Source organism: Onychostoma macrolepis, chromosome 25 (genome assembly GCF_012432095.1).
Source record: "Onychostoma macrolepis isolate SWU-2019 chromosome 25, ASM1243209v1, whole genome shotgun sequence".
NCBI lineage: Eukaryota > Metazoa > Chordata > Actinopteri > Cypriniformes > Cyprinidae > Onychostoma > Onychostoma macrolepis.
This window is the reverse complement of record NC_081179.1, coordinates 15,620,382-15,645,665: the sequence shown is the minus strand read 5'-3', so window position 1 is coordinate 15,645,665 and position 25,284 is coordinate 15,620,382. Positions and strand designations below refer to the sequence as shown.

At 33.2% G+C, this 25,284-nt stretch overlaps 1 protein-coding gene across 4 annotated transcripts in view; it reads left to right on the top strand.

Annotated features, from left to right (window-relative positions):
• The window catches only part of grm8b (glutamate receptor, metabotropic 8b), a 164,244-nt gene that overhangs the window by 38,920 nt on the left and 100,040 nt on the right, over window positions 1–25,284 (top strand). For 3 of the 4 annotated variants that reach the window (XM_058767697.1, XM_058767694.1, XM_058767695.1), the window contains one exon: window positions 16,286–16,502. In XM_058767697.1, coding sequence (XP_058623680.1) covers window positions 16,391–16,502 — 112 coding nt within the window. In that variant the 5' untranslated portion in view covers window positions 16,286–16,390. Of the gene's footprint in view, window positions 1–16,044; window positions 16,148–16,285; window positions 16,503–25,284 lie in introns of those variants that run through there. The other variant, XM_058767696.1, reaches the window with a different exon arrangement.

Sequence of the window (25,284 nt, the reverse complement as noted above, 5' to 3'; positions counted from 1 at the left end):
TAAATAAATTACTAGATTTTATCATTTATTTTTGCAATCAGAGCAGCATTTATCTGACACACAAACAAACTGTTTCGAAACAGATATGTGAACATAAGCTACTAAAAAATGTTGTTAAACTCCAGTCCCTATTCACTTTCATGAAAAAAAAAAAAAAGTGGCTATAATTTTCTTCAGAGATGCACTTTTTGTGGTCTGTAGAAAAAAATAAACTACAAATGGGTTTGCAATAACATGTGGGTGAGTAAACAATGAGTAAATGGTAACTTATTAAAAATAAAAAATGAATTTTAGGTGTACTGTTCCTTTAAATGAATCCCTTTCAACACTAAAAACAAATCGTTTAGCTGTTATTTATTTGTTTATTTCTGCTTCTAGACTTTAGATCATTTATTGAATAGACCTGAACACCTCGTTCTGGAGAGTTTTTGTACTGTTCCCAGATGTTAATAAAAATCGTCTATAGTTTTCTTCCTGGCATGAAAGTAATAATTCAGGCTCACTCGACTGTTTTAGATTTCCAGATGAGATGAAAACTCTTCAAATGACTGAAATGGCAAATTATAATGCTGTTCACAGCCTGTAGCCAACCTGGCTGCAAACAATCTCGCCATCATTCCCATTAACTCTCTGCTAACCCAGACCCCTCAGGATCTTACCATCCTGTATCTGCATCCTTTACCCAACACTAATTGCAAATATCCTATTTCAGTCAACCCGAAAAATAAAGTTTGACTATTGCCGCTCCACTCCAAATTTCAGTGTGTGCCCGGGGGGCGACTTATGCTAATGCCATCGCTAAATCGGCAGCATTGCCTTTGAGAGCACAAATCCTGTTTGCTTCTTCATGCTGACAGAATCTGAGTGAGATGTGCTGGTCCTCGAGGCCTTTGGCTCATTATAATCCACTTAAACAAATTCACTCATTTGGGGTATCAGAATTAGTATGAGCGTCGCTATCTTCAGTAATTAAAGCATTGTATCATCTTTTTTGGGGATAAGGTTATCTGCAGCGGTGCCGTTTGATGTCAAAATCACATTTCAGGTGAATAAACATCTCTTCCTGTGGCAGCGTGTTGATAACGGCCGTACAGATTTCATTTAACAAATAATAAACAGAAAAACTTCACGCAACTGCATCACAATGAATTTAACTTCCGTAATGCGAGATACAAAGCCACAAAAAGATTGCTTGATTACTTTTGCATATTTAAAAATGTACGTCTTTGCATTATATAACAAACTGACACATTTTTTAATTAAAACATTTTAGAAAAAGATGCACGTCAGGACTCAAATGATAAAACAATAAATCATTTTCTCAATTTAATCTAAGCAATTCATTACAATGATGTTTAATATCTCTTGGAAAAAAAGTGTGCTTTGTGTGCACTAAAATTATGTTTTAAAAAAACTGTACTAGCAGATAATGTAATGAAAATAATTATATCAGTAAAATAAAAGGCCACTTTTACGACATACTTAAGTACACTTTTAAAAGAGTCACTTTTTAATAATGTCAAATTAGAAGTTTTACATTAAAGTGCATTTTAATAATATTTTGTCATGGTTTAAAGTTGTGTTTACTAACATGTAAATTATTTGATTATCATTTTAACACTTAATATATTTTAACTGTGTTAAATTCACAAATGTGAAATTATGAATATATTTAAAAACATATCATACAAGTTTCAGTGTAAATGACATACAAGTATATTTCGGTTCAACCTTAAAAGCTTGTCAGTACATTCGGTAGGACTTTTTAACCATATTTCAAAGACAAAATTAGTAGAAATGACTTTTAAAGATGTATGTAAGTCCTACTTAAGTAGGTCAGAAAAGCACAGCTAATTGCATTTAATCTAAATCTAAATAATAAATTTTAATTTAGCATGCAGTTAAGTGCCTGGAAGCATTATATTTAATTCACAATTCAAGTATAGTATTTTAATAATAAGTGCTCTTTTTAAAGGTATGCTCAAGTGTACTTCTTTTTCACAAGAGACAACTAAACATGTACCAAAACGTTTAACAACATTGATTTAAAATGAAGTAAGATAAGGTTAGAGAGATAATGTGCTTTATGCATGTAAATAGATTATAGACTGGGGATTGTCATTAATTGCATCCAATAAGTGAGATATAATAGATCTAATAATTCAAAATATCTTCTCTTGTTTTTAGGAGTGGATGGATAAATTAAAAGGCATGTGCTTTCGAAGATATGTGGTGGTGCTGCTAATGTAGAGAAATCATATCTCGCATTTAGTGGCTAAATTTTGCATTAATTCCAATTTGTAGTAGTCCGATAATGCAGGAAAAATGTTAATATGATTACAAACCAAGTGGAGTGGTGTAGTGGGATTTTGCAAGAAAAAGAGAACATGGTCAGCATAGAGGCAGATTTTGTGATTGATTTTGTGGTGGATGTTGTTGGCTGGGATTCTTGTAATATTGTCTTGCAGCAGCTCTGGGTTCAATGAAAAGTGGACCTCATTGCTTGACTTTTTGCTGTAATTTGAATTTTGGTGGTGTTTGTGTAATAACTGATGCCCTAGGGTGAATGTACAGTTTGTTTTATTCATTTGCTGTACTACATTGACTTCAAGTGCTTTTTCTGCATCTAGTGATGTTCATTTTGATATCTGTAATATTGAATAAGCAGTGTGTGTTATTGAATGAGTTTCGTTTGGTCTGGATCGATATGATATGAAATGGCTTATTCTAATCGTGTAGCTTGCTTTGTGGATTATTTCAGGTTTGTGTTAATTAGGGGGAGAGATATAAAGTTGCAATTGTGAGGAAAAAAGTCAAAATTGAAGATATAAAGAAACATTTTTCTCTGAATTCAGAGTTTACAGTATATCTAACAATTCTTAATTTCTTTTCTCTGAATTTTGAGTTTACATCCTGCATTTCAGACTTTTTTTTCTGAATTTTGAGTTTATATCGTGCAATTCTGAGTTTACATTTTGTAATTCTGACTTTGTTGTCCGAATTCTGTTTTTACATCTTCATTTTTTACATCCAATCCAGTTTTTTGTTTGTTTGTTTCTACCACAGAATAAAAAAAATAAAAAGGTAATTGTGATTTTTATCTCAAAAGTCTGACCTTTTCTCGTTTGCAAGTTTATGTCTCGCAATTCAGAGTTTATGTCTTGCTTTTGTGAAGTATAACTAAAATAAAAAAAACTAAATAAAGTTTTCTCAGAATTGCGAGTTTATAGTCAGAATTGCATGATATAAACTCGCAATTGCGAGATGTAAACATTTGTATCTCACAATTCTGTAAACTTTTGTATCTCGCAATTCTGACATTTTTCTTGCAATTCTGACCGAATTGTGAGATATAAACTTGCAATTGCAAGTTAAAATGTCCAATTCTGAGGGGGAAAAAGACAATCTCACAATTCTGAGAAAAAAGTCACAATTGTAAGTTTAAATCTCACAGTTCTTTGTTTTTTCTTGCAATTGCGAGTTTATAATCACACAATACTGACTTTATAACTCACAATTGCAAGTTTATATCATGCAATTCTGAGAAAAAAATTGAATTGCGAGATAAGTAAGAATTGAGATAAAAAGTCACAATTACTTTTTTTTTTTTTTTAATTGAGTGGCAGAAATGGGCTTCCATATATAAAAACTCAGTTGAAATTCAGTGAAAAATGCCAGAATTGTGAGATTAAAGTTTATTTATTAAGTTTTTTATTTGGTTCCCAAAAGAGCCCCTTCATTGAACATTTGCTAAAAGAACCATTTTTTCTTAGTGTGAAGAACTCAATAATCTGAAGATCCTATTTTTACTATAAAGAATCTTTTTTTTTGGAACAAAAAGGTTCCATGGAAGTTAAAGGTTGATCATGGAACCATTGATGCCACTATAGTACTTTCATTTTTTTCAATAAGGACATGAAAAGTGTTCTTTAGTGTTCCACAGAAGAACAGCACATTTTTCTTATATCTCTTATAAAGCACTAGCTGCCACTGACTTGAAATAGCTGTACACCTGTCCTGCAACAGAAACAGAAACAGAGAGCTTCGGATCATGAAGACATCGCATCTCTGAGGAAAACGGAGCGTGAACAAATGCACCACAAGTCTGGTGTTATAACATTATCAACAGTGGAGCCAAACACGCTTCTCCTTGGACTGAACATTCAGTTCTCTACCATCTCTTTGTTTCATCTTATCCTGCCCAAAGCAGGCTTTCACTTCCATTTACTTCAGATGCGTTCTGCCTAAGCAAACAGCGTTTATCAGCTTGAAGGGCCGAGATATCTCTTAGAGCAGAACATTAGCGGATATATTTGTATATATCTCCAGACACCACCGTTCTGTCACTTTCGGTCTCGCTGGTCTCAACGCAGATGATTTAAAGATGGCTGCAATACGTCAACGACGCCTTCAACGTTCATCCAGGCCAGAGTCCTTTGAAAGATTCAGCATGTGTATGGCAGGTGCACGCTTGCTTTTATGCGCTCGGGGTGCGAGACGCAGGCACTAGCGAAAGCATGATTCCACACTTCAGCTAAGACAGCGGTCTCTGGAGAGCAGAGGTGTGAGGCTGAAAATGGCACACAAGTGGCAGTTCTCACATGCTGCGTGTTTGAGCACCGCACAAGCAGGCCGTCCGAGCCGGAGTGAGAATTGCATCGCAAACTCCCGAGAATCGTCAGAAATAGTTGGGGGTTTCTTGTGGATTCAGTCACAGTGGGAGTGTAATTTTAGAATGAAAGGCGGTGGGATGACAATGCGTGCGAGAATGATCTACCTCGCCCGTGCGATATCTGCGGCTTCGCTCGGTCGAGGCTTATCTAAATCCACTGCTCGGGCTTCTGTACAATGGCCTTCAGATAAGGTGTCATCATATCAATTTTATACTCAGTATTAAGGAGCTAAAGTGAGTTGAATGTCATTGCGTTCATACACTTGAAATATAGAACATCTCCTGATAGTGAAACTTTTATTGTGGTCTGTCCACCACAAAAATGTGATTTTTCCTTATTTTAAATGATCAGATTTAAATGTTTTAAGTTTAAAAAAAAAAAAAAATCAGTTTTTAACAAAGTTATGTAAATTAATTGAAGTCAAACCTAAAATTAACTATTAACTAAATTTATTTCTAGGCCTCTCTGTGCATTATGCATAGTGGGAGTGTCCACTTTTGCTCATTAATATTTAATGAGTAGCCTCAGGCAAGGAAAAAAGCCTTAAATGGACTCTAAATAGTTGTTGGTGGTCATTAATATGGGTCATAATTGTGTTTACAGGTCTTTTAGTGGAATTTATTCTGTTTAATATTAAATTATGATGTTCTATTTGATATCCATGATATCCATCTTCATGGTGTTCTTTCTAACTCAGCTGAATCTCTACTGATTAAATGTTTAGTATTTTAAAGCGCACTTTCAACCTCTACCAGCATGTCAATTAATTAAAGTCAAACAAAAATTTTTTTTGGGTTGTTTGAAGTGTATTATCCACTATCTGTGCATTATAGGAGAGTGGGAGTGGCCACTGGCTTTTCCTCATTGAATATGTAATTAGTCATCCCAGGCAAGGAATAAGAGCTTAAAAGGGCTATAAATATTTGTTGTTGGTAATGAATAGGGTCAGAATTGTGTTTTACACATCTTTGAAGTGTCATTTATGCTGTTTAATATTAAATCATGATGTTTTATTCGATATTCATCTTCATGATGTTCTCTCTAACTCAGCTAAATCTCTACTGATTAAATGTTCAGAATATTAAAGCACACTTCCAAGCTCTACCATCATGTTAATTAATTAAAGTCAAACAGAAAAATAAGGTTGTTTTAACTGTATATGCACTATCTGTGCATTATGGGAGAGTGGGAGTGGCCACTGGCTTTGCTCATGAATATGTAATTATCAAGGCAAGGAATGAGGGCTAAAAAGGGCTATAAATAGTTGTTATCGGTAATTAATAGTGTCATAATTGTGTTTTAAACATTTTAAGTGGCATTTATGCTGTTTAATATGAAATTATGATGTTTTATTTTATATCTGTCTTCATGGTGTTCCTTCTGACTTCTGAATCTCTACTGATCAAATGTAGAGTATATTAAAGCATATTTATCACACATCTAGCTCTATTAGCATCTAAAAGAGAAGGAAATTTGCGGCTAATACTGAATCTTGTCACTTTTCTTATCCATGTTGCTTTAAAATATAAGTCAGTAATAAAACATGAAAAATCCAACATGATTTTTGGTTGAAGAAATGTCTGTAATCTGTAGTTGGATCTGCTCACATTGCCTTAAAAGAATTAAGTAAATAATAATTTTCTAAAAATTATAATATTTATTTATTATTTTAATTATCATTTACTTAAAAATTTTAAAGTAACGGGTTTCCTCAATTTTTTTAAGTTAAGTCAACTTATCACTTTTTACAGTTTAAAATGTAGAACAATTTTGTACTCACTTTACATTCAAAATTAAAAAGCCGTTAGTCAAGTGTTATGTTTTCTTTCTTTCCTGAACCTTTTTTTATAGGCACAGTAGAGAGAAGACCGGTAATGCTGCCTTTGAGTCAGAGCGAAATGATCGTTTAAAAAAAGTGTTGGCGATGTTTCAAAATTGCAATATTCTTTGAGCCTCAAATTTACAACTGGGGCATGTTAATTAAAGTGCCATATAGTTTAATTGAATAATTTGTAAAAAGTAGTTTGTGTGCATTTTGTGGACTGTTGACAACTGAAATGTGATCAAGCTAGCCTAAAAATACTACTATAAATGAGGACACAACATAATCAGTGCTGTTATTGTAACTTAAACTAATACTAAATAAAAATAATTTCTGTTAATTGATATAAAACACTAGGAAAAGTCTGTAATGTGTAATATAATGTAATGTAATGTGTATTTCATTGTGCTGTAAGGTTGAAAGAAGTGTTTGTAAACTTAACACAACAAAATACTGCTAATTTTCTGCCAGGACATTATCATTTTTATTTTATTTTTTATTTTTTTACAGATTTTTTTTTCTTACTGTAATGTTGAAATAAAATTTTACAAATGTTAGATGCACAAATGTTATTTATCAACTAATGGAAATAAGTTTAAGTTGAAGAAATATCACTTAAACTGAAACTTAAAAAAAAAAAAATATATATATATTAAAAACAAACAAACAAAACTAATAAAAAGTACAATAACATAATAAAATTACCAAAACTTAAACTAAAATTAAAATGAACTGAAATATAAAAATAAAAGCTACTAAATGTTAAAAAAGACTAAAATAACACTGAACACAGTGCACATCCTCTTTGTTTTGTTGCTAGCACTAACGCAAATAAGTGTCCTGTATTTGTTGGGAAGTGAAAGATAGGGAAAGAAATATGAAATTGTAAATGTATAATAAAATAAGAACTCGCAAGGAACGCAGCAATGCCGCATGTGCTAACTGCTACAAGGGCTGTGACCTGTTATTAATGCTTTTGAATGTCACGTTGTGACAAATTAGGTAGACCAACATACGCAGATCACACATAGGCCTATATATCAGTTCAGTCATCATGATGTTGTCCTCCCATGGCCAGACCGGAGGAAGAGGATGGTGACATCTGTCTGTCAAACAAATAACTCTGACATTTGCACAACTTCCTCTAGGTGCCCCAGATCAAACAGCGGTAGCCGTGCATGAAGCCAACCTAAGAGACATCAGGGTTGCTAAATAAATATCACCTCAGTAGACAAAACCTGCTCGGTGGCTCCCATCGTGGCACAGCATTAAGACCATGAACCTGATGCATATTTACATACAGCTTAGCTGCCAGATCTGATGTAATTTAATTAAATCCTGTTAAAAATGAAGCAGTAATACCTCCCGCAGGTCAATAGCGCTATAAGTATATTTTTAAAGCACACAGTGGTTTCAAAATGCGGGTTTGATGTATAACAGTGTATAATTTATGATATAGAACAAAATAGGAAAGTTTCTACAATGTTGACCACAGACTTTATTTTTCATGCTAATGCTAATGCTAATTCTCTTTTCTTTGAGCTGAGCTACTTTGTTAGCAACTTGTAGCTCTGCACCGTTATATGAAACGTTTGTTGAGGATGGCGAATACATAATTGTGGCATGTGTGCACTTTTGTATGTGTCGAAAAATGCCAAGGAGGGAAAGTGAGAGTGAATGATTAAGCGCAAGCATCGCTCACTCCATAGCAATTTGAGTCCACTTCTCTTTCAGCGAGGGTTTTAAATAAAGGTCTTTGGAGAGGTTAATTAGTATTGTCTGAATGTAATCTATCAGCAGTGAGGGCTTTTCTCAATTTGACAGCTCCATTATGGAGGCAAACAAAGATGACTGTGTGCTTTGTTTTGTAAAGATTAAAAAGATAACGACAGGTAAACAAAATGCTTTAATTTTCAGGTATGAGGCTTAAAAATTGCACATCATTCAATTTTGTTGGTTATAGATAATATTTCAAAGCGCCATGAACTTATTGGTGTGTTTTTATAGCTTGTTGCAAGCTACTTATAACTGATGATAATAAGTAATAGCGAAGCTAGAGTATAACAAATTATAAGTATTAGATGAAAAACTTACATTTAAAAAAAAAAAACAATACACTGAAATAAAATGTTTAAAATTAAGTACTAAAATTACAAAAATAAAATAAAATAAAATAATAAAGCTTAAAGGTGCCATAGAATGCATTGATACAGTATTTTAAATTGTTCTCTGATATCTACAGGTATGTGGCTTAGGTAAGGGCAAAAAAATGGGCAGAAACAGTTTTACCTGTCCATTTACAACCCTAGGATTTGTCTCTACAATGAAATGGTCTGGTATTGGCTTATTTGGAAGGGTCATGAATAATAATGTAGAGCTCTGCACTGATTGGCTGTTTCACAGTGCGGCTCAATGTTGAGCTCTGCTCTGATTGGCTGTTTCACAGTGCGGCTCATTTCAGTAGCTCACAGCAGGAAGGAAACACAGGGAGGAAAATATATATTTCAATACTTTCTCTCGCAGTTATATCGTCGAGTAATTATACTGTATATAAAATGCGGGCATCAGGAACGATCGATAGTTATAGTTATAGTTTCACTTTCACTTTCGAGATTCGCCATTGCACAAACTCTGTTTATACTATGGAGCGGCAGTTCTTACCACACATTTTACAAGATCAGATGCTTGTCAGTGGTGCTCAGGATCTGTAAATCATTCGCCATCATCCTCAGTCATCTCTCCTTACTTTGTTTATGTGGTAAGTGAAATCTTATGTACTGTAATGTAACAGGCTACCGCTAGCAAGCTAACCATGTCCCTTTTAGTGGCTCACGTTATTTTATTAGAATGCGTTATTTGCTTTCCGTGCCTTTCTGAATACAGACACCAACCCATCCCTGCACTTCACATCCCCTGCACAGCCTGGAACATAACATTTATTTCCATGATCTGCCATTTTTGCTGTTGTCCGTGCTTGTTTCTTTACAATACCTGCAGAACTTCTGATGGTTCGGCTGGCGGCTGGCCTAGACGTTATGCAAATGTTGGGGGCGTAACTATTAGTGATCCAGACTGTTACGCCACAGTCGTGTTATGTTCTGATTCGCTTATTTTTCAGTGGTCTTTTTTATTCACGAGATTTACATAAGAAGGAGGAAACAATGGTGTTTGAGGCTCACGGTATGTCATTTCCATGTACAGAACTGTTATTATTCAACTATGCCAAGGTAAATACAGTTTTCCATTCTATGGCACCTTTAATAGAAATAAAAAATACGGAATAAAAACACTAATAAAATAACAATTAAAATTAAATGTAAAACTAAAGGTTAAATTCAATATATTAATAAACAGGCCTACTATAATATACAAAAAAATTAAACATTTACCAAATGAGATTACTAAAACTAAAATTAGAGTGAAATCTGAAAATATATAAATAAAATCTATTTCAAAATATTAATAAATAATATATAAATAATACTAAAATATCACTATGTTCAATATATATTATATTTGCAATCATCATAAAAATAATAAGGATCTCAAGAGGAGTGCAGTATAGTTAAGTTGTAGAAGTAAAGTTTCCAAAACTTTTTTTTTAATGAATTAAATCTAAAATAAAGTAACTTCAGTTTGATTCAGTTTAATTTATTTATATATAAATAAAACTATTTGTATAAAAATGTTATCTAATTCTGATTATTAGATATAAATTGTATCTAAACATTCAGCAATAGTGTTTGATTATACAATATATTAAAACTTTAGGTAACACTACTTAAAGCCTTTTTGTATAATGCATAAAAGTAGTTTTAATGCATTAATTATGCCTTGTAATGCACATTATAATGTACAATCTCGTGAATAATTATAACCACAGTTAATACATTGTAACACTTATCAAGTCATTGTTACACTATGCATTTTAAATTAGGATATAATTATTTAAGACAAGATAATAATTATTACAATGCATATTATGAAAACATATAATTCATTATACCCTTTAATAACCCTTTATAATGCATTATACATAAAGGCTTAAAGTGTTACCAAATTTTATACTTATAATAAATGCCTATGTGAATAGTTTAATATCGTACAGTTGTTCAGTAAAATGCATTATGGTTTATGGGACTGTAGTTCCAACCTGGTCTCATAAAAAAACGTACCTCTGCGCACTTTTTGTGCGACACCATTTTACGTACCTTGCTGCACGTTTCGCCACAGTTTCAAATAGAAATGTCCACTGAGTGGCGCTAAAACACAGGTTCAATATGTGAACCCTGGCACGTTTTATTACGTAGATGTTGGTACGTATTGCTGTTTTTGTATTACGTTGCTTCAGATACGTATTGCGGGGGTTCAGAATTCAAATATCCGGGGACTGTCGCTAAAGGTTAATGCTCTATCGTGTTGGAAATATGCCCTACACCAAATCCAGTGTTAGTGTTGCATTTGTAGTGTTAACAAATGCAAAACTGATATAAAAACGTATTAGCTGATGCAACTGTGCCATTTGAACTTCCTTTTACGCAGATTTTAACTGCTTTGTCGAACCGTAGTTACACGGGATTCAAACCAGTGCTTCTCGTCTCCTAAGTCCGTCTCCGTACTCCGTGAGCTACCGAACAAACTTATCATCTATGAAAACCCATAGATATGAAGCTGGATGTGTGCGATGCTAACGTTCAAATGCATCAGTTTTCAAATCTCCCAGCATATTAATATTGTTTTGAAGTCATAGCATGATATTCTTCAAGTAATTGTGCGAAAATTACGCTTTATTAATCGCAACTCTGTAAATTTGTGTGAACGTGTTCATTTATTTTGGAAACTGCAGTGATATGTACTTATTGGTACATATTTCATGTCACGCTAAAAAGTGCACCCAGGTACGTAAATTCCATGAGACCAGGTAGGTAGTTCATAGTCTCATTAAACAAATCAAGTACACGGTCCTGCTTTGTGCCAACTTCCAAGTACATTTAGATAAAAAAATGTTTTATTTGGTTCAAGGCTTTAATGAAGAATGTTTGAAATCCTGATAGTTAAAATGAATAGTGAAAATGAATAGTGGATAATGAATAGTGAAAATACTATAACCAAGGTCACAGAGAAAGCAAACTGTTGGAACAAAACAACTAATAACTCTTTGACTGTTGCAGGTATCTGTAAGACTGAGAGTAATGTCTGTATGTAGTCTATTCACTTGGAGCAGCAGTGCACTTTGTAGGTAATATGGAGTACAAAACACATGCTGCATCCCTTGAGAAATCTAGAAAATCCCAAAGACTTTCTTCCGCTTCCTTACGCTCATTCCATGTCTGGAGATGACAGTAGCGCTCAGAATTATTGTATATATATGTATATATATATGTCCCTCATACTCATCGAAGGCCTGGAAAAGCAAAAGCACAGACAGTAAAATGATCCTGCCATCTGCACAGCCGTCGGTTGTAGCTGATGCTGCAATCATGTGTTGCAATTGCTTTAAACCATCTTGAACTTCTGAACTTCTGAAACTTTCTCATATAAAACAGATGAGTCGGATATTGTAGACGCTTTAGGTTTTCCTTGCCTACATTGCATTATAAAAAAATGCATAGTGAATTATTATATAATATGTATAATATAATATGTACTGTATAGTGTATAAAATACAAAAGAGTGTGTGTGTGTCTCTCTCTCTCTCTCTCTCTGTGTGTGTGTGTAAAATATAAAATAATTAGCTGTTAGATTAGATAAATATACAGTCGTTTATAGAATTATAGGTGTATAAATGTATTACTATGTATAATAATAATTATTTTTATTTTATTCAATTAATTCTTTTTCTATTTTAAGAAATTGCTATTAAATCTTGCCAAAGTTTTGAATGTATATAAATGATTTTATAATTATTGACTGTAATCTAACAGCTAATTAGTCTCTCTCATTTATAATAGGTATACAAATGTACAGTTAATTAAATCAAATAATTAATCATAAGTAAACAAATTATTTGTATTTTATTGTAGGAAATTACTGTTAGATTACATTCAATGTAATATTAATTATTAATTAAATCAAATAATTCATCCTAATAAATCAATTTTATGTTAGGAAATACTGTAAAATTACTTTTCAAAAGTCTTTTAAAGAGCAGTTTTATTTTATTTTATTTTATTTTATTTTATTTTATTTTATTTTATTTTATTTTATTTTATTTTATTTTATTTTATTTTATTTTATTTTATTTTATTTTATTTTATTTTATTTTATTTTATTTTGAAATTACAAATTCTGCAAAATTTCACAGTTAAAGCTTCTCACTTTTTGGAAGTAAAAGTAATCCGCACAGTTATGGGTTCTTAACTCCATATAATTTACAATGGAAATTGCACACTATTATGCACTTCTGGATTGCATTGTACGAGGAAATATTATTGCAGTGCTGATGAAGGTTAATTTGTTTCTCCCCATCAGCGATATAATATTATTTTATGGAAAGTATCACATTTGATTTCCCTTATGGAGGCTTTCAAAAGTCTTAGGTTTTTAGTCTCCTGTGCATCTCTTTTGTGACTCTGTAATATTTTATTAAACTGGAAACATGAGCGTGAAATTAAGTTCTACAGGCATCATTTCTGAGTCTAACCTTTGCCGTGCAGCAAAATTCAAAACACTGTAGGTTGAAGTCTGAAAGGATGCATCTGAAGAGACAGAGAGACACTGTCTTTCTTGAGCTCCTTAAAGTTTCTGTCATTCGCTTGAGCTGCTGAATGAAATGTTCCCGAGCGAACCTTCAGGGCAGAGTTTAAACAGTTTTAAAGAGTCTGCCTCTTTTTAAAAGTTACTCCATGGACCATTCATCTCGTCTTTCTCCGATGAACAGAAAAACATGGGAATTTCATGTGCGTACGGTAATCGCTCTAGACGAAGATGGCATTTAAGCTTCAAATTTGCATGTGAAAGCATGTCATTACATGTGAAATGTTGTGAAGCCATACAAAAAGCACATGTGAATTAATCTGACATCTTTCGACAGCATCTGTAACCACATTCAGACCCTCCGTTTGTGAAAGTGAACAAAAACGGGTTTACAGTCATGCACTTATGATGGATCTCTATGAGGAAAGACTTTCTAAGCAGAAATGTGAAGCTCGTGTTTTTGTGACTGCCTTTACATGAGTTATGAAGTTAAAAATAGTAATGACAACTTTGATGTGGGACAACATTTGTGAACTTCTGCACTCTAAAAAAGAAATATCTGTAAAAAGGGCACACTATACTGTATAATATGAAGAAATTTTTCCATATTTATTTTTTTACAAGTGTTTTCCCAGTATTTTGAATTTTACACTTTCATTGCATTGTGTTTTAGAGTTAACAGAAATGTCCGTAAAATTAATGGATAATGTTGTGTGTAATGAGCTGCCAGTACTTTTTCTGTTATTTTACAGATTTATTTGCAATGGTTTATTTACAATCATATTTCATTATGGATACTTATTTTTGTGATGAATTGTTATTTTTAACATATTAACCCATAAAGCAAACATAAATTTCAAATTTCTAAGGCCTCTAAATTTTCAACATGATCAAAACTTTGCTGAAAAAGCCTGTTCAGATTTATTTTATTTTATTTTATTTTATGAAGTATTGTCAGAAAGAGATTCATTATTCATTCATTATTATACAATACTTTTTTTATTTATTTTTTATTTTATTTATATTATATTATTTATTTTATTTTATTTTAGGAAGTACTGTTGGAGAGAGAGATTCATAATTCATTCATTATTATACAATAATTTGTATTATTTATTATAATAATAATAATTATTTAATATTATTTATTTTATTTTATTTACATTTTATTTTATTTTATTTTATTTTATATTATTTTAGGAAGAGAGAGGAGATTCATTATTCATTCATTATTAATAAAAGTATTATTTCATCTTATTTGAGATATATTTCTATTATTTCATATATCTGGCTTTAAAAACATTTTTATAAACTAAAATTGCTGTTTGCAAGTGAGTCGCTAAAGAAGATTTCTTGAAAAATGCATTTTTCCCATACAGTGAAAGTCAATGGGGACCAATGTTTTTAAACTCCATAATATGGACAAATCAGTTGAAACACTCTGTAAAATATGTTGTAGAAGGAAGAAAATCATGAAAAGACATGAAGGCGAGTAAATGGTTATATTTAACCTGAAATAGTGTTTAACCTACAGTAGTAAGGAATATCACACTATATTGTCGATGAACACCTGATAATCACGAGACAAAAGGTTTATTTTTAAGGTGTGAAGTCTAGTGTTGGCATTCATGCTGCACGTTCGATATAACACTCCCCAGAAATAACACGCACAGACATGTTCACCCATGTCAACACATACGTGACATTTGTATTTACAAGCCTGCTAACCGGGGTTGCGGGTGAAAAAGCGTCGGTACCCGATTCGCCAGCCAGTGAGTGGCATTTGTATTGCAGGCCGGTTCTCTCCTGCGCCGCTGTTGTGGTGAATGCTGATGAGCGCAGCCTCTGGGGCTCCGGCTGACAGCCTGGCCTTTTGGTTGAGGAGAAATCAATCACACCATCAATCGCCACCAGAAGCCATTACCCAGCTTGCCTGCTGGCAGGCTTCACCTCCATTCTTTCTACCATAACACGTACTTATTTGTCTTCGTTACCTGGTCTTGTTTCACATTTAGCGTCACTTTACAGGTTCACATCAATAGCTTTGGGCTAAAGCGGTTTTGGAGGTTGCATATGTATTGCTCCACCTTTGCTTGCTTTAATTGGTTCTGCATTTTCCACTTTGCTTCAGGCGGAATTTAATGATTAACTCTCGTGAAAGAGTCAATATTAGCTTCTTTTGGGTCTGAAACCTTTTTGGGAATAGTTTACTCAGAAATTAACATTTGCTGAAAATGTACTCACCATCAGGCCATTCAAGAGGCCATTGTTTCTTCATCAAAGCAGATTTTGAAAAATTTAGCATTACATCACTTGTTCATCAATGGATCCTCTGCAGTGAATGGGTGCCGTCAGAACGAGAGTCCAAACAGCTGATAAAAACATCACAATAATCTACAAGTAATCCACACACTCCAGTCCATCAATGAACGTCTTGTGAAGCAAAAGCTGTTTGTACGAAACAAATTCATAAGGTGTTTTAACTTCAAAATATCGCTTCTCGCCAGTCCATAATCCATAATAACTCTTCCTCCAGTGAAAAAAATCCATCCTCTCTTGTTTTCTTGCATCAAAATCCAACAGCATATTTGTTTAAAACTGTTTTGGACTGTTTCTGCTTGTAAACAGTAATTAATCGGTGCATATTTCTCTCCTGATTCAGGAGAAACATGTTTTTCACTGGAGAAAGCAATATTATGGATAGATAACTCATATTTTAGCTCGAAGTAATGGCTTAAATTGAAAATGCTTTAATGATGTATTTGTTAATCTAAAACACCCAGCTTTTCACTTCAATACATGTTAATTGATCAATGTTTTTATCAGCTGTTTGGACTCTCATTCTGACGGCACCCATTCACTGCAGAAGATCCTCTGGTGAGCAAGTGATGTAATGCTACATTTCTCCAAATCTGTTTTGATGAAGAACCCAACTCATCTACATCTTATATTGAGGGTAAATAAGTTATCAGCTAATTTTCATTTTTGGGTGAACTATTCCTTATATTCCTGTATTCCTCTTGGCTCTGGACTAGAAAATGTGATCTTTAAAATCTCTCCTGCGTAACAGTTTGTTCTTTCTCTCCTTTAACAGATCCCTCAGATCAGCTATGCATCCACAGCGCCGGAGCTGAGCGATAACACTCGGTACGACTTCTTCTCCCGGGTTGTGCCGCCCGACTCCTATCAGGCCCAGGCCATGCTGGACATCGTGACCGCCATGGGCTGGAACTATGTCTCCACGCTGGCTTCTGAAGGGAATTATGGAGAGAGCGGTGTGGAGGCTTTCGTTCAGATCTCACGAGAAAGCGGTAAGCTTCCAGCGAACATTCTGAAATGTGTTTCTGTACGAGTGCTCCAGATTATCTTCTGATGTACGTCTCGCTTCACTGATCGCAACTGATTGACTGACTGAATTGAATTTCTTACCAAAAGTGCGACATAGCTTTGTGTTCAAGGGATATATTCTACACTTTGACAGCATTTTATTTTATTTTATTTTATTTTTGTTTGTGATTTTTAAGGTTTGTTTTGTTTAATGTTTCCTGTTTTGTTTATTTTGTTATGTGTTCGGATTTTTTTAACATTTTATTTTAGTTTTCTTTTTTGTTTCATGTTTTATTTCATATTATTTAATGTTTTGTTTTGTTTTGTGTTTTGTTTTATTTATTTATTTATTTTTTCATTTTATGTAAAGTTTTGTTTTGTTTTGTTTTGTTTCATGTTATTTAATGTTTTTTTGTTCTGTTGCTTTTTGTGTAATGTTTTGTTTTTGTTTTATTATTGTTTTATTTTATTTTTGATTCATGTTTTGTTTCATTTAGTTTTTTGTTTCATGTTTTGTTTTGTTTGTTGTTTTGTTTTTCTTATTTTGTTCCATGTTTTGTTTCATGTCATTTAATGTTTTTGTTGTTGTTGTTTTGTTGCTTTTTGTTTAATGTTTTGTTTTTCCCTGAAGTCCCCTTATTATGTTAGATAAGTTTTCTTGTGGTGCAAATTATGGATTTATGGGTTGAAATTAGTGATGTAAAACTAAAGGAATAACACAGCCAAAAATGAAAATTCTTTCATTATTTATTCACTCTCATATTATTAATCAAAAAATTTGTTCCAGTAAAAAAAAATGTAACAAAATACAGGTCTGGACTTATATGAAGATGAATAAAAAATGACACTGTTTTCATTTTGAGTGAGCTACTCCTTTAAAGAGGCTATATGTGCTACTGTACCTTTCAGATTTCTATACATAAATTACCTCTGTTGCAGCATAAATCACGTTGTTATTAATCAGGGATAGCCAAGTTGCTAAACAAATCTCTATTAATATGTAAATGTCATGTCAACATTTTAGCGTTTATAAATAACCTGTTTTTGTATGTTAGTTAGAGTAAATGATCTGGTTGGACTGGGTAGGAAGTTGCATTGAAAATAGTAACTAATGCCTACAAAGTCCATCAAAATCTTGTTGCAAATAAGCAAGATTTTTTTTCCTCCTATGATGTCTGCTTTGATGCATTAAAAAAAAAAAAAAAAAAGGATCTTAAAAGAAAATTACATATTGCATCATACTGATTTAAGGTACAAAGCTTTTTCTGAGTTTGCTGACCAGCATTGCTATACAAAAAACATCAGTGAGACTGAATTACATGCTTTGACAGAGATGGAAGGGAAATCGCCGTCTCAACAGAAGAAAGGTCAAGTAACATAAAAAAAAAACAGGCTATATTCTAAGGACACATCTGAAAACCTCAACCCCCACGTTCCATTCTGTCAAATCTAAGCCATCAAAGTCGAGCTGAGCTTATGTTTTGTTGTCCATTATTCAGCGATTTTACACAGAAATGAATAGTCAAGGAAATAGGAAGGTCAGGATGTAGAAGAAGATAAAAAAAAGTGTTCAATTGTGACCTCAAAGAACTCACCATTTCAGAACTAAAAATCTGTATTCACACTCACACCGCTTTAGATTTCTCTGCTTATTGCTGTTAACCCATAATTCCCTTCATTTTACATCACATAGGTCTCACAGTAATGGCTCACATTCCCATTTTCCCTCCCACACAAGCCTGCAATAATATAGAGCATTACCGTAAGCACACGTCCAGTGGAAACCACAATTACAGAGAAGCTTATCAATAAAGAAAGAGAGTAGAGGGAAAAGAATGGGCCTTGATATAGAGACATAATTACAGGCACAGGTCCAGTAATGGACTCACCGTGCCGTCCCAGAAGAACATCATAACCAACCACATCATGGTCACATCGTCCTGAGTGATTGATTTATTATTGCAGTGTGTCTTTCTCATGTAGACACGGACATGCCACGTTAATTATGTTGTAATTATGGAAATACAATTAAAGGAAGAGACACATGTGAGCGATTAACATCGTTCCTCCAGGCTCATCAAGTGTGTTTATCCCCCTGTGTGTGTGTGTGTGTGTGTGTGTGTGCGCACGCGTGCTCAGCTGTCTGAATGTAGCCTACGTGCTTTAGTAGGATTTAAACAAGGGCTTAATATGAGGGCTTTCATTTATTTATAAAATTGTTTTATATAAAGTTTATGCTAATGAATAATTTTTATTTTTAAAAATATTTTCTGCTAATGAATTTACACTAATTCAGACATGCACAAGGAGGCATTGTCATTTCAGTTTTCTTATTTTATTGTATTTTTATATATATTTTATTTACAGATTCTGCATGGGGTTTGTAAATATAGAGGGGCATATAAAATTATAAAAACAAAACGATTACCACATTTATTGCTATAATATTTAAAGGTACTCTAAGGCACATTAAAGCAGGGGTTTTCAAACTGGGGTCAATAAAATATAAAAATGTAAGAATAATTGAACAATATCAAATAAATGCAGAATTTCAGTTTATTAATGTTTCTTTCTGCTTTATAAAGTCTAATCAGTTAATTGAAAACTTAAATGTTATTTCAGTTAATTGCCAGTGAAACATTTCTAAAGTTAAGTAATTAAAATAAATGATAAATTAAACTTAAATATAAATATTTAAAAATAGCTAAAATAACAAAAATATTAAAACAAACCAACATTAGGATGAAAAATTAATTTAAAATGTAAAATTAAAATCTAAAATATTAATAAATACTATACTAGTATATAAATAATACTAAAATAACTCTGAACTGGATCCTATTGATTTTCATTCATCTTTAAACATGAACATATATATAAAATTCTTTATAACCTTTAAATAATTGTACTTATCCAAATATAAGTCAGTAGTATTTGCATCTGTACCAGAACACATTGTTCACCAAGTGTGTAGCACCCTGTTGTTGATTGTGACTGAAAGTGCATTGAAATCATGAAACTGCTGGACTCTGCTGTATTTTCCTAACTAGCTTTATTGTAAGTCCACTGTTCAACTATTGAATTTTTGTACAGCCTTTGTACTTCTTATCAAAAAATAACGTCAAATACGGCAGTGATAAATAATGAAGTATTATGTAGACTCAGTTTGACACTACTTTATCCTTCAAAGCAGCTAATTACACAAAAAGAACATTTGTACTTGTGTTAAAAATGCTTGTGTGTTTTTCCCCATCAAAGGCCAAACATAAAAGTCAACTCAACGTCATTATGGAAAATTCATAATGTATTCTATGCAAATCAGCCTTTGACACGATCTACACTTTCTTGCATTTGAAATGTCCCCCTTATCACGAGTTAGAAACGAAACTGTCTCCAGAACAGTAATAACTGGCAGTTAATTATACTCTTGAATAAACAAGCAGTAACCAGATGCTATTAATTTTCGTCTTTCTGCCTGATTGGCATGCAGTGGAGCCTTGCAGCGTGGCAAAGTGACCCTCTCCATCATTTGAAACCCCACTACATCATTACCGTAGTGTTTAGGAGGCCGTTCTCAATAGCATGGCAATGCAATCTCTATGTAAATGGTGCATAAGCAACAATAATCATGAGAAATGACGGCAATATACAATTTGCTGCTTCAGATAAAATAGCAGTTTTATGGAAAGGGAAAACAAACACTCGTTTTTCCTTTGGGAACAACCACGCGCCCATTCATGTTTGGTTTGCCGTTATGAGTTATTTAAAATAGTACAATCTGTCTCTCTGAGATGTCTCATCAGTCTGAGTGATCTTGTTACATGATTGGAGAAACTGAAGCTGTGTGTGTGTGTGTGTGTGACTTTCGCCTGCTGTTCATGTGTTGTACTGTACTCAGACAGACTAGTTTAGTGCTTGTTTATTAGAAAACAGTAGATCAGTGTTGTGCGGTTTGATTTCCTTTTAGGAAAACCTTCAAATATTTACGACTAGATATTTAGCAGGCATGTTTTGTCCAAAGCAGCAGAGTATTAGAAGTCCTAGTCATCCTTTGAATAGATTCTTGTGGCTTTTTTTTCTTTCTATGTCAGAATTGAAAGGAGAAGTTCATGTTTATGAATTTGAAATGGATTTGACAGAATTCAGAATTGTAGGTCTTTAATTTGAATTGAGCTGGATGCAGAATTGGCGTTTTATTTTTAATTTAATGAAATTTAAAAGGAATTCAACATTTTTCTAGGACAAGTCCTATCAATCAATCATCAACCCTAAAATCTAAGTGCAGTGAATGTTTGAATGTTATAACTGGCCCTGAATTTGAAAGGTATCATTTGCCCAAAAATGAAAATCTGTCATTGTTGTTCCAAACCTGTCAAATTTTGATGAATGTTTTGGACAACATTGGACCAGTGTTGTTATTGTAAACAATTGCAAATAATTTTTGTGAATTGAAATATAGCTGAAAAAATATATATAAATATTAGATGAAAAACTTCAATTTCAAGCTATTTAATTTCAGTTAGTTGTCAGAGCAACAGTTTATTTTTAACTGTCATTTTTACGTTTAAGTACAAAAAATGACTACAATTATAGAAGTAAACTAAAGCTAAATAGATTAAAAAACTAATAAATAAATTTAAGAACAAAATAAATTTTACATAAATAAAAAAATGCTAAAAGGAAAACTGAAACTAAAATAAATTATAAATTATATATATATATATATATATATATATATATATATATATATATACACAGACACTAAAATAACATCACTCTGAATCCTCATGACTTTCATTTTTTTTGGGAAAACATACACTGATACTTTTTTTCCTTCAAAGTTTAAATTAAGCAATACAGGTTTAGAATTATGAATAAGAAGGTGAGCAAATTATGTAAATTATGAGTTTTTATTTTGGCTGAACTGTCCCATTGAAGGTGGAGTTTATAATTTCTGTGGCACTTTAATCAAGATTCCTTCCATCTGCCATTGGATAGAGCAAAAGATAGCTCCACCTCAGATTCACACCATTGGTTGAACTACTGTTGCTATGTCAGGCAGACCAGGAAGCTCAAACAAACAGAGCAATGTTTTATAAACATGACAAAGTCATATTTTTTTTTTTCTTTTGGGGGGGACAAAGTTTGGAGCTTGCTTAGCCAACACTGCACAACCCAGTTGACCTCCGACAAACCAAAGAATTCAGTAAGAGACTGTCTTAACAGTAAAAAAATGTAGCATTTGGAACAGAAACGCACTCCAGGTTCCGGTCTCCTTCATATCCCGTCTCTCCCACTGCACTACTGTGCCTGAAGCAATGTGCTACTGTTCCCATTATGCTCACTAGGCTGTCCCAAGATGATCAAAAGTACATAGCAGGATATCTCTCTCCTCTTTGCTGAGCTTGCTTTTGTGAAATGCCTGTCTTATAATCAGTTATCCACACCTGCCGTATCACCGCAGGTAACAGAGGCAGGAGTCTGTTATTCAAAATCCCCCCAGCAGATTCAGAGTAGACGTCTTTTCCCTCGCGTTAAAGATGCTTAATGAGCCCATAACAACAGCAGGAACCTGAGATATAATGTCGATTCTCTCTGCGTGTCAGCTTTTATGGTGGAAATCTTCACACAGGATGCAAAGTCACTGACCTCATTGCCTCGGATAAGCCGTCATGGATTAAGAGGGAATTTACATATAGTGAGATGAAATTCAGCCCTACCCAGAACCACCTCAGTTGAACCTTTCATTCTCTGTGAAAATTACTAACAGCCGTTTAGGGAGGATGTCGTTGAATTAATGATTTTTGGAGTCTGGTGATCTCATTAGTTTAGATTAATCTCTTCATTCTTTTTCACCTTTGAAGATTCAGATAAGTTTTATTCATTCATCTGCACCTGTTCGTCCTATTGCTCTCCCATAAAACAGATTGATGTGCCAACTGGAGCCATCTGCCTAACCCAATGAACTTTTTTAAAGAGACAGTTCTCCCAAATATTACAATTCTATTATCATTTACTCACTCTCATGTTGTTCCAAGTCTTCTGAAACTTATAGCTTTTTGTGAGGAATGAACCAAATCTTTCAAAAGTCATTTTTTTGAGTCAATTGAATAACTTGATCCAGTTCACAAAATCGTCTTAATGATTCATTCACTAATCCAGCTCAGTTTGACTCACTGAATCAAATTTGACTCACTGATCCAATAACAGCTCTTAACAGGATACTCAAGGGAACTTCGGTTGTATTTGACTACCTTTATGATGCTTTTTACGGTTGGTTTTGTCTTCCACAAAAGAAATAAAGTCATACAGGTTTGGAACGACATGAGGGTGAGTAAATGATGACAGATTTTTCATTTCTGCTTTTCATTCCATCCACAGAGGGCAGCGAAGTGCCAATTGAGATTGTCCAGCAGTGCTCAGATTTCAGACAATTGGTTCATAAACCATCTTGCTCAGATGTTCTTCCATATCTGAAATCTGCTGTTTCTTCTTGACAGTTTATTCCATTACTGTGGAAATGCACTGCTGGAAAGAAGTACCAGAGCAATGCAGGCTTCAAAAGTCTCAAATCTGTGTCTTCACAGGAATAAAAAGTTGCCCAGCTTAAATTATGATCACAAACCTTCATCTTGTGCTGTTATTTCTTATCTGACAGTTCAGTTTTTCATTTCAAACTTACTGTTGACAGCAGACTTTATTGTGGAGAAAGGAATCAGAATAAAACACAGGCCAGATTCAAACCTAGATTTCTGAGATGAACACCATAGCACTAACTACTAAGCCACAGCTACAACCTTGGTTTTCATTTCTAAAAGCAGAGTGCATTTGAAGGTATCACTATAGATGAAACTGCTACGCTTTTATATTGTCACTGGCTGTAGAACCCTAAGATTTTAAACATGAAATTAGTTGCATCAAGCTCTGGAACATTTTAACTGTCAAGCATTCTGACCTTGTCTGTTGGACTAATCAATAGTATTGACTGACTGACAGATTGTGCACTTCAGTGTAACAAATTTAAGATCTCAAAATTGCAACCCTTATCTGGGGAGCTTAAAGTAAAAGAGTTTCATGTTATGTTCTTTTGAATGATTTATTGTTATTGATCAATGAACTCGGGGGCCGACATAATGAGATTATGTGTCAATACAGGTGTTTTTTGTCATTCATCTTGTGCAGCATATAAAGCCTTGTAGGAAGTACTGTGGATCAGAGGTACAGTAGCATGCCAAGATCATTGCATATTAACTGCTTAATTAATAGTCAATGACCTCAGCACCCCGTATCATGCAGTTCATTTAATCTATGTCTGAGGGGCCTGAATCCACTTAAAACTGAGTCCTAATGCCACATTTATGAAACTGCAGAGTTCTGAGCTTTGCAGATTTGATGCCTTGAAATCAGACGCAAACAAAAACCTCCCTTTAGCATATTTCCAGAATCTGCTTGTTGATTCGTTGGGATCAGTGTTGGGTAAGTTACTTAAAAAAGAAATCCACTACAAATTACTAATGACTAAAAGAGTAGTTTTTGACTAGTTTCTTTTTACTCTATCATTGTAGTTTGATTACATTACATGATTATGCATTTAAAAAGTAATCAGATTACTAATTATTTTACTTTCAAGTTTACATTACTTTTCAAGTTATCAAACCCAAAAAATAAACAACAAAGTGAAACTCATAGTTCTTTAAGTAATTTAATATTTACTGAAAAATTTGTATCAAAACACCAACTTGAACGATCACTTGCATTTGTTTTCCTGATAACAGCGAAAAATGTAAAATGTTATAATGTTTCATCATTTTTGATATTACAGATGAGTAATACATCATTTGAAACTGTAAAAGGTCTACTTTTATTTGTATACAGACAATATCAACAAAACATGATTTTGTAAAATAAAGAAAACAAATATTGTGTGCTTTCTGTAGTCTTAGTCTCCGCAAATATTTTTCTGAAATGCATGACTAAAATGAACGAAAACTCAATCGAATACTTGACACACAGACATGAGAAATATATCTAAAGCTTTAAGTGTATATTTTTAAATTTGAAGTAAGTCATGTCGAAAACATATATTCTCTGATAAAGTAATCCGTATAAAACCAAAAGGAGGTACAGTGTTTCCCGTCTGAGCTCATCTATAATGTGGCCACACCCATGCACATCGCGCTCTATGCGATAATCATCCACGTGAGATGCGCGAACATGTAAACGCCCACGTCACCTCTGTAAACAAAGTGTTAAGATTTATCAAGTTCATCTAGGCTTTTCATTTTTGGAAGAAGTCACGCTGAGAGGAGTAAGCTTTGTATTTACCTCAGAAGAAGAACACGATGCGATGTGCGGCTTAATCAAGCGGAGGATCTCATTCTGATGAATCATTTATTTTTATTTAGGCTATATTAGTGTTATTGTGACATAAACTTGCCCATTTACTAGTTGAATTTTTCCCAAACTATAATACCAGACTAAAATATGTGAAATCGGGTGCAACATTTTTAAATATAATCAGCAAAGTTTCATTGTATCTAAATGTTGTACAACTTGTCTGCATTTTAGCTCGCATTCTCCGGTGATTTATTAAAGGTCACACCGATGCGCAAAACATGATTTTAAAATGCATTTTAATTCATTTTATTTCTTAACACTGCATTTTTTACTTAAGTAATGTAATTTTATTGACATTAGTAACTATAATCAAATTACATAAAGTTAAAATATAACACATTACATTACTGCGTAATCAGGAAAAGTAAT